The sequence below is a fragment of the Coffea eugenioides genome, chromosome 2 (genome assembly GCF_003713205.1).
Source record: "Coffea eugenioides isolate CCC68of chromosome 2, Ceug_1.0, whole genome shotgun sequence".
Taxonomy (NCBI): Eukaryota; Viridiplantae; Streptophyta; class Magnoliopsida; order Gentianales; family Rubiaceae; genus Coffea; species Coffea eugenioides.
Genome location: NC_040036.1, coordinates 22008771 through 22029130, shown reverse-complemented (window position 1 = coordinate 22029130; position 20360 = coordinate 22008771). Strand labels below are relative to the sequence as shown.

Sequence of the window (20360 nt, the reverse complement as noted above, 5' to 3'; positions counted from 1 at the left end):
TCTTTTCTGGCTTAAAATCAACCGTCGGTGAAAATGGCATAACTAAGATCTCAGGTCCCTCCCTTCCGATTGTGCTCATCTCACCTCATAGACTATCGAATTCGAATCAATTCAAACATGCCCTGAAGTTTCAATACTACCCGTCGTTAATCATTTCTCCCTGCTCAGCTCAACTTGTAGTCCTGATGAACGTGCCACAGTCATCGGGGAATATGTGCAGGTGCAACGTACAAAGTAGCAGACGATGAATACTGACTTTTGTCCCCTATCAACACCATTAGTGTGTGGATTCTTTGGTCATTTCATATACATTTTAAGCTGATGGCTTGCTACGATTGCACATATTTTTGGCTGCAATTGATTAGTGCCTCTTTCCTGACCATCTGACCCTTGGATTTCACTTTAATTACCCACAACAAATAGAGTTGACTTTATGGTCTTTTGCTTTGGTCCAGCTCCTTCAGACAGCCGCTGTATTATGACATGGCTCAATCGAGAAAAATACAGTTTTAATATTCAAACTTTGACAGATGAGCATTTTTAGTCCTCAAACTTTGTACGATTCAACTTTTAAGCACATTTAGTACTCTTAACAATTTTTTTTCAAATTGCTACGTGAGAGTCACGTGTCTAGCAACTGTTAATAAAAAAATTACCAAAAAAATGTAAAATATCCTTTTGATAAAATTATTAGTTCTTAAACTTAGTACTTAGTGTCAGAAGAATATTTTAATTGATAAAATTATTAGTCCTTAAACTTAGTATCTAGTAGCAAAAGGATATTTTACGTGATAACTTAATGTCAGAAGAAAATTTTACATTTTTTTGGCATTTTTTATACAATAGTTACCGGACATATGACTATCACATAATTTTTTTCGGTAGTAATTCGGGACAAATCCGTCAAGGGTATTAAATGCGTTCAATAGTTAAAAAAGTGGGTACTAGATTTGTTTTTGTCCAAAATTTGAAAATTAAAACTGCTCGTGTTAAAGTTCGGGTATCAAAACTGCATTTTTCTCAGGCTCAGTTTCCAATTAAAAATTTAGCGGTGCGGTGGATTTTTGTTCTTTCCTTGCTGCTGCGTGTTCTCTTCGCATGAGCCTGATGAATTGGTGTGCTTCATCAAATGGTCGGATGAATGAGTATAAAATACATTCATGCTCAAGTAAATTAGGGAACCGGTCTTTTGAGTTTCTGTCCGGACGTTTTGCTGCAGCTGATGTACAAGAAATCTGTCTCTTCCTGGTTAGTTCTTATGTTGTTTATTATTGTTCGTATTCTCAGGCGTACATGATTATCAGCCTTTTCCTTTTCCTGTTGTTGTTGGAATGACCACTTGTTTCTTTTGTTCTTCCCGTATGGCAATGTTATTAAACTCAGACCGGATAGCGACTCAACTAAACTATTGGGTCGGGGGCCAACTGATCGGATCGTTCTTAATAATTCGCTAACATCAACGTGATATCATAATTTTTTATATTTTTATAATTTTCAAAAATTTTGAAATTAAATTCTTGGTCATATTCGACCAATCATATAAAATGTTCCAAAAATATTAGGCTTGCAATCAAATATACACCTAATAATTATATATAAAAATGTAAATTCATAGTTAAAATAGGTCCATTCTCCAAAATTACTTGAAAAATTAAATTAAAACAAATTAATGCAAGTTAAAATTACTGATGCTAAATTGATAAAATCATAGGAATGAAAACATTTTAATTTAAAGATCATTCAGGAAAGCGAATAATTTTGGTATTTATGCTAAGTGGGTGGCGTTTTCTTATTCCTATTAATAAGTGAAAGTGTTACAATTTAGATAAGTCAAATTATATTTGTGGAAAAGAAAAAAGAAAAGTTTGAAAATCGGGTCAATCAGTTGAACTGAGTCACTGATTTAATCGAATTAGTTTTTGACCAAAACGATTGTATTTATGCTAAGTGGGTGGCGTTTTCTTATTCCTATTAATAAGTGAAAGTGTTACAATTTAGATAAGTCAAATTATATTTGTGGAAAAGAAAAAAGAAAAGTTTGAAAATCGGGTCAATCAGTTGAACTGAGTCACTGATTTAATCGAATTAGTTTTTGACCAAAACGATTTTGTGTTACAAACTAGTTCAAAAAAAAGGTAGGTTCACAATCGAACTGGTCCAGGTCTAACAATACTGCCGTAATGTGCACGATCCTGTAGTTCTTGTCTCTTCTGATTTGTTATTTGGTAAGTTTGCTGCTATTAGTTGTTCTTTGTTCTGATTTGTCATCTGCTAAAGTCTGCTATTATTGGTGGTGGTCCATGTTGCATTAAAGTGTATATTTCTGAAAATCTATTTTAAGTATTCCATATTTCATAGTTTTGGAAGTTTCTATGTCATTTGCACAAGACACTTCTATTAATAACTAATTTTTGATATTTTTAACGCACCATCAAGATCAATTGATGACTTTCTTATCTACTAAAATGATCTGCTTAATATTAATTAATCATTCCTTTTTAGTTAAGTATTTAGGTTAAAAGTTTGACTAAAGAAATTTCTCAATCTTATTGACAGTGATTGGCGATCTCTTGTTTCATCTAATTGAAATGAATTTTCTGAATCATATTCTATTATTGAGGTATACTTTGACTTCTCTTGGTTAAGTTTTCAAACAACTATAAATTATTTCCTATGTACTGCTTTGTGTTTTTTTTTTTTAACTTGCATGTCTGTTTTTACCTCTTATTACACACATGCTGAATTTATTATTTTATGACTTTGTACTTGGAATAGAATGTCCAATTTGTATGAAACCATTCATTATTTTTTTGTCATTACACTATCTTATTAATTCATGATTATATTATGTAATGAAGTGATTTTATTCATAGTAAGTAATTATTCCTCTTTACTTAAGTATACAACTGAAAACTTTGACTAAATAAATTTATTAATTTCAGTCATACTCATTTATTATTTCTGATTTCATCTAATTTGGAAGATTATTTTCTATGATACCATATTAATTAGGTGTACTTTGACTTTTCTCGCTTAACTTTTTCCATAATAATAAATTAGCGTAATATTATTTGCACTTCCACTGCCCCATTTTCATCTTGATGTGACCACATTAACCTTGCTCTAATTTCTTTTCCTACTATATCTTGTGTTCACATGCAAGGAATTTGGGCATGATTGTCATACGTGTCCAAAAGGTAAAAAAAATTAACTTTTGCTTCTCTTTTTCTAAATCTACATAACTGTTTTTTTTATTTTTTTTTCATATTCTTATTTCAATTTCAATTTTGTAGATTTTTGACGAGCACAATTGAGGTTCCATTGCATCATTTGGATACTAAATACTATTATGCTTTTGTTGAAATATACTAGAAAGTTTCACCCCTTTTATGGTGGCTATATGAGCTATTCTTAGTAGACTTTTTTGTATGAACAGTTACATAGTGAACCCTGACTACAAAGTCAATATTCTATTCGTACCAGAAAAAAAAAAAAGAGTCAATGTTGTAGTCTTAGCATGCGACATTAATGAGTTAATTCGTGTTGGGTTATTCATTAACGTTTCCATAAATATCAATCCTCTTCAATACCCCAGCACCACTACTGTCGGAAACTCCAGCTGCTTATGGTCCAACGAAGTACAGGAGGGAAGGGCTCCGACGGTCCGGATTTCATCAGAAATGACTCTTGGAGCACACTCAAAGTTGTATTAGTCCCTCCAAACCACGGGACTTACAAGTTCCATTCCAAACCAGTTGACGAAAAAATAATTCTTTTTTTAGTTTTTTACACCACAATCTATTTATACTATGTCTCTACATATTTACACTTTAGGGGCAAATTGATTTGAACTGAATAATTATTATTCCATGTTTTAGCAAAATAATAGCAGTAATAATAATAATAACCAAAACCAAGGAAGTAGGAGTTAAGTAATATGATAGCTAGACAACTGCGAGAAGCTCAAAGTACGAATTTCATGTTGACCAAAAAAAAAAAATTAACTAAGTATATTTGGGAGTTTAGTAGTGTTAGGAGTAAGCTACGACCTTACTTGAACAGGATCTGTTCTATTGGTTCGTGCCTCTGTCTCCTTGAGTTCTAAGTGTTAGGAGTATACTAATCAGAATAGTAAAATTGCTCCCGTACCTTTCACTTTCTACCAGTGATTGATCAGCCGAAGTTTCACCCTTCCGCCTGTCTATTCTAGCATGGATCTCGGCTTTGTTGAGTTTGATTAATTCTCTTGAAAAATCTCAGGACTTTTGTTTGGTCATATACTTTTGAGTGACTTATTTACTTAGTTTGAAAGTTCAAATTATCTCTGTTGTGTGATCTTTTATACTAACAGCTCGAGGCACCATTTAATATAATGAAGCAGGGATTCACGTAATCGCATATCATCATTATTTGCTTAGTTTTTAGAGCATGGTTGTTAAGTTCAACTAATCAAAAATAAGCCATTGGAGTTCGTCTTAACAAGAGCCATCTCCTCACATTATCACATTAGAAAATGATTACATGAATTGCTTATACAATCCCAAACCAGTTCCCCTCGCGGTGAAAGAATAGATTATAATGACTTTTTATGCCAAAACGAATGCTGATCTCGATTCATTAAAACTTTCTTGTTGAGCTACCTACTTAAGGATTTGAAGACACCAAAAAAAAAAGGGTGAAAAAGATAAAAAGCACAAAGATCAGGGGTCTCGTTGCCCTCGGCGTCAATTAAAAAGACCAACCACTACCAAACAATCATGTACTAGACTGCTAGTAGTCTTAACAAATCCATTCCCAATTCATCAGTTTCCACTCAGAGAAATTTCCCAGGCACCTCATCGTTAATTGTTGCCCTCCCAACTGAAGCTATGCTATGACCTCATCAGTGGCGCCACTGCTTCAACCCCGAGATAATTTCTCAAGCGTTAAACTACTAGCAGAATCACCAGGCCTCGATTCCATCCCTTCTAGTTATGCTTACTTCAACACCCACCCCCATGAGTCTATTGCTTCAGACCCTCAAGTTTCAATCCCCGTCATCGATTTTTCACTCCTTAGCTCCAACAATCCTGATCAGCGTCTTCAAGCTATCCGTGACCTTGGAAGAGCATGCCAAGATTGGGGCTTCTTCATGGTAACTGCTGCTGGATCATTCCCTTTACTTCTTATTCGGGGGTTTTTATCTTCTTCTTTTTTTTTTTCTACTTGAGAATTTGGATTCCTAGCTACTTGGTAGGGGCAGGACACCTGAAATTCTGGATAGTCTGACTCCCCTTTTTGTTTCTAGTAGGACTGCAAAATATATCATGCTTGTGCATGGTTTGGTTTGGGTGATACTATATAGTATGTGACAGCGCGTGCAGGTGGTGAATCATGGCATACCAGAAAGTCTGATGAATGCCATATTTGATGTTACCAACGAGTTTTTCAACTTGGCGGAGGAGGAAAAGATGGGATATGAAACTAAGCATGTGTTGGATCCCATCAGGTATGGCACCAGCTTCAATGCTTCCAAAGAGCAAATCTTCTTGTGGAGGGACTTCCTCAAGGTCTTCGTCCATCCTGACTTTCATTGTCCTCGTAGCCCCAGAGTTTTCAGGTGCATATGATTCTCTCCATCTGGACGACTCATGTCATTTTTTTTTTAGTAAAAAAAAAAAAAACTTACGGTAATTTGGTCAACTAGCATAATTGAAAAGATTTTTAATCTCTAAGTTCATAAATTTGTCAAAATTCAAAACATCAGTGTGCCTCGGCAAACGCTTCCGTGATTCTGGATATGCAAATATTACTATGCAGTTTTCCCTTTATTTATCGCCAACCATTTGTCAATTTCTTAGCACCAATAATGCTGGTACGAAGGCAAGTATTTCTGGTGAATTCTCTACCACTATTATTATTATTGTTTAAATCATGTGTGTTTTTGAGTGTGACTTGACAAAATTTGTTTTCTAGACGAAATCAAGAGGATTGGGTAGGCACCATAACCATTGTGGGTTGGGTTGCTGACGTGCATGATCCGAAAACACCCACTTTTTTAAGTGGGTGCTGGGTGGAGTATGACGTTAATCACACATTATGCACAATTAGTGGACCATTTAAATTTTCTGACTGGGATAATGCACTTTTAGCTAGTCCTTTCGCAATTAAATCTAAGGATTGTAGTAATAAGACTTCTATCAAATCTAAAGAATGTGCAATAATGCAATCCTTTTGTCTAAAAGTGGATTTCTCTACTTCTAGACATCCATGGTCAGTTGGGCCTTCTCTTAATATGTGTTAGATTGGGATTAGTGTGTGTGTGTGTGTTTTCCTCTGCTGATTGATCAACAGAAAAAAAAAGAAAAAAAAGAAATTGAAACTTGTAACATCACATAAATGCAACTTCAAAACTTACAGACAAAAGACTCAATCAATGTAACTTTGAAACTTACAAACATGTACCATAAAACTCAATCAATTGTTTGTATGGTTTTAGGTTTTAAAGAGTTGCAAAAGTGCCTAAAATCGAGGATAGAAATACTACAATACGAAGGGATCATATATAGGGATAAGAAGATTAAAAAAAATGGTTTATTAAAAAAAAAACTACTGGTAGTTAAGTATAGTCGGTTAAAATTATTATTTGGATAGGAATTATTTGTCAAAAAAAATATTTGCTTGCATCACAAACTAGGGTGGTAAACCGAGTCATCTGAGGCGGGATTTAATAAATTCAGGCTTAGCTCACACCTAAGTTAGTAAGACATTCAGAGTTTCGGACTAATACATGTGAAGTTAATATCTATCTGATTCGGATCGAATTTAGTCCAAATTCACTTATTACTTCTTAATTTTCTTAATATAATTACTATAATCATTAAGTAGTAAAGTTAATTTGCAATCAACAGTAATTTTCTTAATATAATTACCGTAAATGGTTTGGAATCTAAGCGGTAGTTGGGGTGATGGTCTGCTGTAGTGAACTTTTGGAGGAATACGCCAAGAGAACTCGAGGAGTCGCGAGGGAATTGCTTGGAGGAATATCACAAAGCCTTGGTCTAGAAGAAGGATACATAGCAAAATTACTGGATTTCGATTCAGGTGTGCAGATATATGTAGCAAATTACTATCCGCCGTGTCCTCAGCCTGAGCTAGCAATGGGCATAGCCCCGCACTCGGATCATGGTCTCCTCACCCTTCTCCTACAAAATGGAGTGGGAGGGCTGCAAATCCAACACAATGGGACATGGGTTAATGTCAATGCGCTTCCAAACTCTTTTCTGGTCAATACCGGTGACCAGCTTGAGGTAAAATCATCAATCATTCAATTTGAGGGGATTAATTTCTTTTAAGGTTCCTCCAGCGCTTTTGTGAATTCTGTTGAATAGAAGATTTGGTCTGAGAAGGACCAGAACTGCCAATATCAAGCTCCACCTGCTTCTGTGTACTATCAGTAGTACAAGGACTAGAAGATTCCTTCTTAGGAGATAACATAGACAATTCATCAAAAGTAACATCTCTACTGATTACAAATTTTGGGGATTTGGGATCAGGACACCATAATCTGTATCCTTTCACTCCAGAAGCATATCCAAGAAAAATGCACCTTTTAGCCCTAGGCTCCAATTTTCCATCATTCACGTGCATGTATGCTGGACACCCAAAAATTTTTAAATTGGAGTAATCAGCAGGAGTACCTGACCAAACTTCCTCAGGAGTTTTGAAATCAAGAGATGCAGAAGGAGAACGGTTGACAATATAACAGACCATATTGATCGCCTCTGCCCAAAAGTCGTTTATCAACCCTGCATTGGAGATCATACATCTTGCTCTCTCCAAAAGAATTCTGTTCATACGTTCAGCCACACCATTTTGTTGAGGCGTCATCCTGACTGTGTGATGCCGAACAATTCCTTCATTCTTGCAGAATTCATTAAATTCACCTCCACAAAATTCCATGCCATTATCTGTTCTCAACCGCTTAATATGCTTTTCTGTTTGTTTCTCAATCAAAACTTTCCATTGCTTGAAAGTTAGGAAAACATCATTTTTATGCTTAAGAAAATAGACCCAAACTTTCCTTGAATAATCATCAATGAAAGTCAACATGTACCTGGCACCACCTTTAGAAGGAGCACGAGAAGGCCCCCAGAGGTCTGAATGAATGTAGTCCAAAGTTCCTTTGGTCCTGTGAACTGCCGGCAACTGGAAGCTAACTCTCTTCTGCTTTCCAAAAATGCAATGTTCACAGAGTCCCATCTTTCCAATACTTTGACTACCAAGAAGACCTCGTTTGCATAAAATAGATAAGCCTTTCTCGCTCATGTGCCCCAATCTCATGTGACATAATTTGGTAAAATCAGAATCAGACAAAGTTGATGTAGAAACAGCAGCAGCACCTGTAATAGTAGATCCCTGCAAAATATATAGAGTACCAGATCTGTGTGCCTTCATAACAACAAGAGCACCTCGAGTGATTTTGAGAACTCCGTCTCCACCTGAATACCTGCACCCTATAGACTCAAGAGTGCCCAAAGAGATGAGATTTTTCTTCAAATCTGGAACATGTCTAACATTTGTGAGCGTCCTCACAATACCATCGTACATTTTAATCTGGATTGTGCCTTTGCCAACAACTTTACAAACAGCGTTGTTGCCCATTAAGACAACTCCACCTTCAACTGATTCATATGTTGAAAACCAGTCCCTGTTGGGACACATATGATACGAACAACTCGAATCTAAAATCCACTCATTGTTAGACCTAAAATTATTTTCCGTTGCACAGAAAATAGTTCCATCATTCTCATCAGCTGCTATACTAGCTTCAGCGGATTCAGTATTTTTCTCAACAAATTTTCCCTTTTGCTTTTCTTTATTTTTCAATTTAAAGCAATCAGAAATAACATGTCCCCTCTTTTTACAATAATTGCACACCACATTTTTATGTCTGGACTTGGATCTACTTCTATTTTCTGTGTTTCTCTTTTCAGATCTACCCCGAACAAACAAGCCATCGGCTTGACTCCCACTAGTTTCCCCAGTAATGTCCCTATCTATCTGCTCTTTAGATTTTAATGCAGATTTAATTTTTCGATACGAAATTGTTTCCTTTCCATAAATCATAGTATCGCGAAAATGCTTAAAAGACTGGGGAAGGGAACACAAAAGTAATAGGGCTTGATCTTCATCATCAATTTTCGAATCTATATTCCCCAAATCCATAATAATGGAATCAAATTTATCAAGATGGGAGAGTATAGATGTACCTTCAGACATCCGAAGCATGTACAAACTCTGCTTCAAATATAGCCGATTCTCGACTGTCTTCTTCATATACAAGGCTTTCAATTTATCCCACATAGCCTTGGCCGAAGTCTCCGTTGCTACCTCACGCAATACCTCATCGGAGAGATTTAAGATTATGCTGGATCTGGCCTTCTTATCCATATCGGCGAAATCCGCATCCTTTACATCTTCTGGTTTGTTCTCGATTCCGTGAATCGCTAGATCAACTCCGTCTTGAACAAGAATGGCCTCCATCTTGAGCTGCCACATTCCGAAGTTGACATTCCTGTCGAATTTCTCGACAACCGTCTTTGTTATCGTCATTGTTGCCACAAAATCTGTAACGTGAAGTTTGTCTCAAAAAATTGGCCAAACAAATATGCAAGTCTCGTGAGCGGGCCCCACAGGGTGAGCGGACCCCACGAGATAAGCGGGCCCCACGGGGATGAACGGACCCCACAAGGTGAGCGGGCCCACGGATAAACGGACCCCACAGGATGAGTGGGCCCCATAGGATGGACGGACCCCACCAGATGAACGGGCCCTACCAGATGAACCTGTTTTGTAAAATATAACAACCAGCTCTGATACCAGTTTGTTAGGGCTGGCCCAGGAAATAGACAAACTAAAGTTAGCACAAATTAGGCGGTATAACCGACCATATAATAGATAGGTGGTAGATACCAGCCATATAATAATTAGGCGGTAAAACCGACCATATAATGACGGATAACAAAGCAAATAAAAGACACAGAAGATTTACGTGGTTCGGTCAAATTGACCTACGTCCACGGACGAGGGAGGAGCAATATTTCTACTATGAAGAAGAAATACAAAAGACCGTAGGAAAGTGGTTCCTAGACCAATAGGCACTTACAAAAGAGTTTAGAAAATATTCCTAAACTCAAAACAAGAGAGCCTAAAATATTTGACTGAATGGGCTAAATGACTCAAGAAGCTAATAGCCCATATTACTCTCTTGAGTGGTGCACCTTAAACCTTCATACGCTTCCCTATTTATAGGAAAACAACGGAAGGCTTTCCTTGGCTGCCATCGATGTGGGATGGAAATGTTTGCCACACAAGTCAAGCCGCAATGCTTGACAATTCAACAAATCAACAGATAAAGCATATGCAACTAAATTTGCATATCTTTGTGGTGGTCGAATGTCTCTCCTTTGTCTATCTCTGGCTATGGAATATTCCTCTTCTTCTGAACTATCTTCCACAGTAGACTCAAGTGCATCTACTGCCATTTGTTGAATTGTCAAGCATTGCGGCTTGACTTGTGTGGCAAACATTTCCATCCCACATCGATGGCAGCCAAGGAAAGCCTTCCGTTGTTTTCCTATAAATAGGGAAGCGTATGAAGGTTTAAGGTGCACCACTCAAGAGAGTAATATGGGCTATTAGATTCTTGAGTCATTTAGCCCATTCAGTCAAATATTTTAGGCTCTCTTGTTTTGAGTTTAGGAATATTTTCTAAACTCTTTTGTAAGTGCCTATTGGCCTAGGAACCACTTTCCTACGGTCTTTTGTATTTCTTCTTCATAGTAGAAATATTGCTCCTCCCTCGTCCGTGGACGTAGGTCAATTTGACCGAACAACGTAAATCTTCTGTGTCTTTTATTTGCTTTGTTATCCGTCATTATATGGTCGGTTTTACCGCCTAATTATTATATGGCTGGTATCTACCACCTATCTATTATATGGTCGGTTATACCGCCTAATTTGTGCTAACTTTAGTTTGTCTATTTCCTGGGCCAGCCCTATGACAGGTGTCGAGCCTGTGCAATAATAAATACCTACTCGAGAAAAATAAATTTTCTGTGTATAGTAGTGAGTAGGGTCGAATCCACAGGGACTGGAAAAAATTTGATTCCTTTCAAGTTCGGGACACGGGGGATTTTTATCAGAAATAAACTAAAAATAATTAAACAATTTAACTAAAAATAATTAAATAATTTAACCAAAAATAAATAAATAATTAATACAATTGTAAATAGCAATTAAATAAATGATAAATAAATTCTAGCCAAGGATACAACTACGCAGACACAGTCCATTCATCCGATCATTGATGCAAAGAAGGTTCACTTAATTTTATTAATAGGCTAGTTATAGTCGCCGATAAACTCTAACGACCAGCTTTTCCTTAATTTATTGATAACCAAGGTACGACCGTTGATTACTTCTAACCAGGAAATACTCCTAGGTACGACCGTAGGAATTAATTTCCTAATTGCATTAAAAACTAGAAAAGCCTAACCCAAATTAATAACACACTACGAGGGTTATTTAAATCAGATTGCATGTTCTCCTAGTATGTGAAAATACTAGTTGTCACTAATATTAACCAACTAAACAATTACGGATTTAATTGATTAATTTGACAGGAGATTAATAAGTCAAATTGCACATCGGGCCCTTGATATCCAATTAACAAAATAATCCCATGGAAATTAAAATAGAAAACATGCAAATATTAACAAATTAAGGAACACGTAAAATTAATTAGATCTCACAGATATTTGGGACTGCGTCTTCGCGTTGATCCTTGACTAGAGGAGAAAATTAGCTACGCCTCATAAGAAAATTCCCACGCAATTTAATTGAATTCGAAGACATAAATAACTCTTGCTAGTAACTGAAAATGAAAATTTGATTCTCCGTAGTCTAATGCAATAAAACTAATTTCATGGAAGAAACTAGTTGAATGAAAGAGACCGAAGAAACATGAAACAAACTTCTGGAGAAAACTTTACACCCAAAATCCAACAAACCAATCAACTATCTATTCTACCTACGGAGCTTCCCTGGAGAGAAAAACTAAAACTCACTAGCCTCCTGTCTTCTGCCATCGTCCGATATATATAAGGCAAGCCTTTTTTCTTCATAGCTTTTTTTTCATAGTCTTTTCTCCTTGAGCCCACTACTCTACGTAGGGAGCAATTGGAAAAGCTACAATCATCAAAGCCAACATCTTGGCTAATGAGTACATCTCCCACCATAAGGACAGACTTTCTACGTGGTCCCCGTTAGATAATGAAAGAAAACATCATTCCAATTAATTCCAGCACAATCATCAATTCCTCTGCAATTATCAAAACGGAGGAGTCCACTATAATCATCAATTCCAGCACAAATACACCCGTGGAACCTAGCTTGTATGTTCTTTAGAAACTTCCCACGTGTGGAGTATTTGTTGTAAGAAAATCTCTCTTTTCTGCTCCACTTCCTGAAATTGAGTCCAGATGCCAAATATAAGTATATGTTGACAATTAAAATAATATTTGGCATGGAAACAGGGAAAAATTAATAATAAAATTACTAACAATTAACACCTTATCAATTCCCCCCACACTTAAATCATGCTTGTCCTCAAGCATGGGAACAACTAAATTCAACAATGGCTAACTCTCATTTCATTTACTGCCAAGCTACGCTTATCCCAAAATCAAGTTTTAGTGGCTAAGTGTCAAGACATATTTCTCCCGGTTAGCTCCTGAAATCATAGACTCGTCCAATTCATGGCTAAGTCGTCTAAGAAATCAAAATATTAAACTAGCAAAAGTTAGCAATTGGGTCAACTGAAAATCAAAATCTCAACATTGAAGAACAAGGATCGGCAGGCCAACATAATCATAAGCTTACTTATTATTTTCTTTTCTCTCTTTTTTTTATTTATTTTTTTTTATAATAATTTTTTTTTCAATAAATGCTCAGTCCCAAGCTATTCAAGTCTTTTGACGTGAACTCTGACATTTTTAGATGAAAGAGCCCAGTTACTCAACTCTTCACAGCTTCAGGACTAACTACTCATATATATAGTCACTTTTTGACGCGAAAGTCGACACTTGTGGTGAAGACTCCCGGTTACTGGGTGACGACACTAGCGGAGTAGGGTCATTTATTAATCACAATTAAAGCACCAGAAAACCAGATACTTAAAGATCATGGCCCACGTCATCTCCTAATATGGAGAACTAAGATCAACAATTGCCTAATCCACACAACAATTGCTAGTAAAATATTTATATTGCCTAAACAATTTAACCACAATTTGCACCAAGTCATTAAACTCATGATATTCACCAAGATAACATGCTTTTACTTGCCACTTAAACTAAATTCATAGAATAAATCATAACCAGCAATAGACGAGTGAGATGCCACATTTATTCATCAAAACACTAGTAAGAAAGGCAGCAAATTAAAGAAACACCAATCAAAACTAAACCCAAATCCCCCCCACACTTAAATCACACATTGCCCTCAATGTGATAATGAAACAGTAAAAATAAGAAGAAGGACAACAAAACTCCCCTGAAGCTGGTGCCAGCTATTAGCACTTGTAGTTGGAGGAGGCGAAGCGGAGGTCAAAGGATCGGGATCGTGGTTTCACCATTCTTTCCAAATTGCACTCCAAACCACAATAGACAACAGTTGCTAACGAATAATGGAAACAAGAAATTCAAAGCACTAACAAATGAAAAATCAATTCAATGAACAAAATGCACACTGCATTCACTCGCAAGTTATACAGATATCTCAATACTTATAACAAATGCAATCAATAAACACTCGTGGTTCCAAACTTAGCCAAATGTAAAAGCACCTCCCAATTGAACAAACAACTGTAGCAAATTACCCACAGTTAGACACAAAGTACAGCAGATTAAACACAATTCGACCTAAAATATATATATATATATAATGATTAACGATTGGACATTCAATTCACAAGTCAATCTACTAAATAAATAAAAATCAAGCAAAGTAAAAAGAAACAAGCAAAGTAACACAGAAGTACCCAACTAAGGAGGAATAGAAATGTCAGGTAGTCCAAACACGCAAAATTTTCAAAAACGTACTGTAATAAAAATAATAAAAACATACTGCAATAATAAAATAAGAAAATAAAAAAAAATAATAGAAAGAGATTGAGGCAGGCGCGTGCATACGAAGCCAGTAGTGCGATGAAGGTGGTGGCTGTGAGAGAGAAGAGTTTGCGGCAGCTGGATCTGGTGGTGCTCGGCTTTCGGGGCTTCAGGCGGATCTTGGAGGCGGTGGCTATGGCAAGGGTGAAGGAGGTCAGATGAGCTGGCAGGGAGGAGCGGCGCGCGAGCCAGTTGGCGGCTGTCGTGGGTCAGCGGAGCTTCTGGCAGCAGCGAAGAAAGAAAAGAAAAAGAAAGAAAGAAAAAGAAGAGAGGAGAAAATGAGAGGAAAAAAAATAGTTTTTGGTCTTACATTTTTTTTTTTTAAGCATTCTGGACATTTGGCCGGATTTATGGCCGGATTTGCTGCAGAAAAAGCTGTTTTCTGCAGTTTTTCCTCCAAATTTGCTTGGCCAACCTTCCACATTCAACCTACTTCATGTTCTTTGAATAAAATTCAAATTTAATATGATCATGCATGAATATAACTTAAACATGAAACACTTTAAATGCATGAAATGCAGCAATTGAACATGAAAACTCCCTTTTTGCCTTAATATAAACACCCTTGCAATTGAGATCATTTGCATGAACTCTTGCCATTGCCACCTACAAAACACACAAACATTAATCGAAGAACTAAAACTTACTAAAAACAAGCCAACATGAAGAAAAGTAGAGTTGAAAAGTGATCCAAGCCTTCGTTTTTAAAAGGATCCGCGGCTCAATCATTGTGCTCAGAAAACGCGGCTCAAGAAAACGCGCCTCAAGGTGCGTTTTGTGAAGTCGCGTTTCTTCACCAAATTTGCAGCATTGAAAACGCGACTACGTGAAAAAACGCGACTTTAAGTCGCGTATTTGAAGACGCGTTTTTGGTTTCTGAACAGGCTGGAAAACGCGACTTGGTAGAAAACGCGACTTCCTGTCGCGTTTTTAAGGCGCGTTTTCTTAATTATAGGCGCAGATTTGAAAACGCGATTCTATGAAAACGCGATTCAGTGGCGCGTTTCATTAAAAAACGCGTTTTCTGCTGCAAAATTTAGCAGAAATTCAACTTTGGAATAATTACAAATGATACCCCAATTTCCCAAAATGCATCATAGATCATTTCTATGTCAAAATAAACCATTCACGCACATGTAAAATGATCTAAACATGCATTCTAAACCTCTTTAATGCATCAAAAACCACAATTACTGAATTTGAGGTATTGAGATCTTTGATCAAATTTCGCCTTTTTTGCCTCATTTGGTCACTTTTCCAAAACCTTGAAGTTGGAACTTTAATGCGTGCCCTCTTCGCATGGGCACGCCATGATCACCTGTCCTGATCATAATAGAGAAAAATATCAAATTTAAGCAATACCCAGATGAGAAACGACATATTTAACGAATCGCACAACAAAAACCAACAAAATCAAAAATTGGGTTGCCTCCCAAAAGCGCCTTTCTTTAACGTCTTTGGCTAGACGGAGTCCAGAATTTGCTTAAACTAAGCAAATCGGGTCTTCCAGTTGCATCATCTCCACCCGTTCAATTGGAAATCCTTCATAATACGGCTTGAGACGATGACCATTCACCACAAATTTCTTCTCTGTTTTCAAACTTTGGATCTCTACTGCACCATAATGAAAGACATTAGTCACAACAAAAGGGCCAATCCAACGAGAACGTAATTTACCTGGAAATAGTTTCAATTTGGAGTGGTATAGTAAAACTTTTTGCCCACAGACGAATGTCTTCCTAGAGATCTGTTGGTCATGAAAGATCTGATTCTTCTCCTTATAGATCACTGCATTCTCGTATGCTTCATTTCGAATTTCTTCCAACTCTAGTAATTGTAACTTTCTTTGAATTCCGCCTTCCTCGATATCCATGTTGCATTGTTTGACCGCCCAAAATGCTCTATGCTCAAACTCGACCGGGAGATGACATGGCTTTCCAAATACCAATCGGTAAGGGGACATGCCAATGGGTGTCTTGTATGCTGTCCTATATGCCCATAGTGCATCATCTAGTCTCACACTCCAATCCTTCCTATCGGGTCGGACCATCTTTTCTAGAATTGATTTGATCTCTCGGTTCGATGTTTCCGCCTGACCATTTGTCTGAGGATGGTATGATGTAGAGACTTTGTGCAAGACACCATATCTCCTAAAAATTGCAGCGATCTTTTTGTTGCAGAAATGAGTACCCCGATCACTTACAATTGCTCGCGGCATCCCAAAGCGAACAAAAATATTAGACTTAACGAATTCTGCAACCACTTTGGAATCATTAGTGCGGGTGGCCTTTGCTTCTACCCATTTCGAAACATAATTTACAGCAAGCAATATATACAAAAAACCAAAGGAAGAAGGAAAAGGACCCATAAAATCAATGCCCCAAACGTCAAAAATTTCAACAAAATCATTGGGGTTTGAGTCATTTGATCCCTACGAGAGATATTACCCACTCTTTGACACTTATCACATGACTTACAAAATGAGTAGGCATCCTTGAATAGAGTTGGCCAATAGAATCCACTCTCTAGCACCTTACGAGCCGTTCTCTTTGGTCCAAAGTGACCTCCACATGCAAAAGAGTGACAATAGGCTAGAATAGATTGAAATTCAACTTCACTTACACATCTACGGATGATTTGATCAGCACCCCGCTTCCAGAGGTAAGGATCATCCCAAATGTAGAACTTTGCATCGCTCCTCAACTTGTCTCTCTTTGCCTTAGGCCATCCTGTAGGAAATTTGTCAGTGACTAGAAAATTAACAATATCTGCATACCAAGGCAAAGATGAGTTAATAGAAAATAAATGCTCCTCGGGGAATGCTTCTCTCAATGGGATGTCATCTTCGACGACTTGTACTCGACTCAAGTGATCTGCTACCAGATTCTCCGCCCCTTTCTTATCTCGGATCTCCAGGTTGAACTCTTGTAACAACAATATCCACCGTATCAATCGCGGTTTTGCCTCTTTCTTGGTCAATAAATACCGTAAAGCTGCATGATCAGAAAAAATAATAACTTTAGCACCAAGTAAATAAGACCGAAATTTTTCTAAGGCAAAAACAACCGCTAAAAGCTCCTTTTCGGTGGTTGAATAGTTCAATTGAGCTCCGTTCAAGGCTCGAGATGCGTAGTAAATAGCATGAGCTGCTTTTCCTACTCTTTGACCCAATACCGCACCAACTGCATAGTCACTGGCGTCGCACATGATCTCGAATGGGAGGTTCCAGTCAGGGGGTTGGATAATAGGTGAGGTGATCAATAACTCCTTTAACTTATTGAATGCCCCCTTACATGCTTCATCAAATTCGAAGGATACATCTTTTTGCAAAAGTTGGAACAAGGGTGCTCCAATTTTCGAGAAATCCTTGATGAACCTTCTATAGAAACCTGCGTGACCCAAGAAAGAACGAACTTCCCGCACACTCGCGGGGTAAGGTAAAGTAGATATAACATCTATTTTTGCCTTATCAACCTCAATACCTGTAGATGATACAACATGACCCAAAACTATCCCGTGTTCAACCATAAAATGACATTTTTCCCAATTAAGCACGAGATTAGTTTCTATACACCTTACTAAGATCAATTTCAGGTTATCTAGACAGTTTTCAAAACTTTCACCATATACACTAAAATCGTCCATGAAAACCTCAATAATCTTCTCAACATATTCTGAAAAGATACTTACCATGCATCTTTGAAAGGTAGCAGGTGCATTACACAATCCAAATGGCATCCTTCGGTATGCAAATGTTCCAAATGGGCAGGTGAAAGTAGTCTTCTCTTGGTCCTCGGGTGCGATGGCAATTTGAAAATAACCTGAAAATCCATCCAAGAAACAATAGTAAGCTCGACATGCTAATCGCTCCACCATCTGGTCAATGAAAGGGAGGGGGAAATGGTCCTTTTTCGTGACGGCATTTAGCTTTCGGTAATCGATACACTGTCGCCATCCGGTGGGCTTTCGAATTGGTACGAGCTCACCCTCTTGGTTTGATTCCACTGTCACCCCTGCCTTCTTCGGGACCACCTGTACTGGACTTACCCACGGGCTATCTGATATTGCAAATATAATTCCAACGTCCAGCAGTTTTAAAATCTCTTTCTTTACGACCTCCATCATGAGAGGATTTAATCTCCGTTGAGCTTGCTGTAGACACCAAATTTCTGTCGATTTTTAATATTTTCTCAAAATTTTCTATTTAATGAATTATTTATTTTTTAGCATTTTAATGTGCATTTTTCTCAATTTTGCAGGTTTGTTTAAAAAAAAAAGAAAACAAAACAACAACAAAAATAAAACTAAAAAATAAATAAAAAAAATAAAAAATAAAAAATGAAGTCAAAATCAAATTATTACTAAACTTACACATTTTCATCATTTTCCCCACAAAATACACTTAACCCATTCCTACACTCAACTTTCTTGTCATTTTTGGGTAAAAAATAATCATTTTGACCAAACACACACAGAAGCTCCTCTTTTTCTCTCCAAATATCGACTCTCTGGCCTCTCTCAGACGGACATAACAAGAAGAAAAAAAAAAAAAACACTCGGCTCTCCCTATCACAGAAGAGAAGCCACAAAAAAAAAAAGAAACACACTCCCTCAATTCAGCTCACTCTCGGCTCTCTCCCTCACAGAGCAACAAAAAAAAAACACACAGAAAAAAAGGGAGGCTCTCGACCCTCTCTCTTGGATGGACCGAAAAGAAGAAGAAAAAAAAAAGGAGAGAAAGACTCCACCATTTTGGCTACAAGTCTCTCTCGGCTCTACCCCAGGGGACTGGACAGACAAGCAAAAACAAGACCAACACTCCAATTTTTCCTCCAGAAAAAAAATCCCTCTCGGCTCACTTGGGCAGAGGAGAGAAACACACAAAAAAAAGAAGCAAGGCATCAGAAAAAATTCAGCCAAGGCAATTCCATTTTCATTGAGGTATTTTTCAGTTTTTTTTTAAGCATATTAGATACATTTTGGTTTTAATTTATCTTGCTTTTGCTGGTTTTTATTGTTGATGTTGTATTGCTGAAATTTGGGAAATAGCATGAACTAGATTGAGGAAAAGGAAATGTTTTTTATGCATGCATGTTAATCGTTTGAAAAAATACCAAAATGAAAAGAAAGAATCTTAGGGGACTGTTTTGATTTATTTTAGTCCTTTTATGTTGTTTTCTTGTCAAAAATAAAATTATATTTGTATTGTAGGAGTTGTAAGGAGGGTTTTGGCATAATTTTTATGATTTTTGGTGAAGATGTGAGGGTTTTAAAAAATAAAAACTGAACTGATTTCTTGGCATTTTGGTCACTTTTGGGTCATTTTCTGTAAAAACTAAGTCCAAAAATGGAACCTACGCGAAAAATGGAGTGGGGAAGTGCATTTTGAGAAATTTTGGCGACTGAATAAGTCGCCGGCGACCGCCGCCAGAGGCGGTGGCGCCACCGGCGGCCGCCAGCTGAAGCTTGCCAGCTGAAGAAGCTTCAGCTGGCCGAAGAAGCAGAGAAAGAAACGGGAGGGGAGAAGGAGAAAGAAAAGAAAGAAAAGAAAAGAAGAAGAAAAGGAAAGTGGGTTGGGCTAAGTTAATTTTTTTTAGTGGGCTTGTTTCTTATTTTTTGGTTGGGCTAGAAGGTCGGAGCCCATGTTTTTTTGGTTGGGTTTGGGGGATAAAAAGACGGGCTGGCCTGCTCATTTCTTTTGGGTTTTCAGTTGGGCTTAGGTAGGTTTGGCCCAAGTAAAATAAAAAGAGTGGCCCGATGCCCTTTATCTTGCCCAGATCTGGTTACGATTTGCACTTTGGCCTCTGATTTTTGAAGTAGTTTCACTACGGCCCAGAAAATTTTAAATTTCTTTCATGTAGGTCCTTATAGTAATTGCACTTTGGTCCCTGAATTTTATCTTTTATTTAATTTTTGACCTCTGAACTTTGGAAAAATATAATTTTTATCCCCAAAAGTTTTACAATCTTTGCAATTCAGTCCCTGATGAATTTTGACTCTTTTTATTGTGATTGTTTCTTTTCTTTAATAGCTAATTATGTCACTTTTGAATATATTTAAACTTGTAATTTTTTAGATGTTCTTAAATTCTTTTGCGTTTGACATGTAATGTGAATTCAGTATTTTAACATTATTATTATTTTCAATTAA

The 20360-nt window shown here is 37.1% G+C and overlaps 1 protein-coding gene across 3 annotated transcripts in view; it reads left to right on the top strand.

Moving 5' to 3' along the window:
• Window positions 1–4618: 4618 nt before the first annotated feature.
• The window catches only part of LOC113764201 (protein DMR6-LIKE OXYGENASE 2-like), a 44690-nt gene continuing 28948 nt past the window's right edge, over window positions 4619–20360 (top strand). The window contains exons 1-3 of one of the 3 annotated variants that reach the window (XM_027308291.1): window positions 4619–5134; window positions 5355–5599; window positions 6962–7289. In XM_027308291.1, coding sequence (XP_027164092.1) covers window positions 4874–5134; window positions 5355–5599; window positions 6962–7289 — 834 coding nt within the window. In that variant the 5' untranslated portion in view covers window positions 4619–4873. The remainder of the gene's footprint in view (window positions 5135–5354; window positions 5600–6961; window positions 7290–20360) is intronic. The other 2 variants (XM_027308292.1, XM_027308293.1) reach the window with 2 other exon arrangements.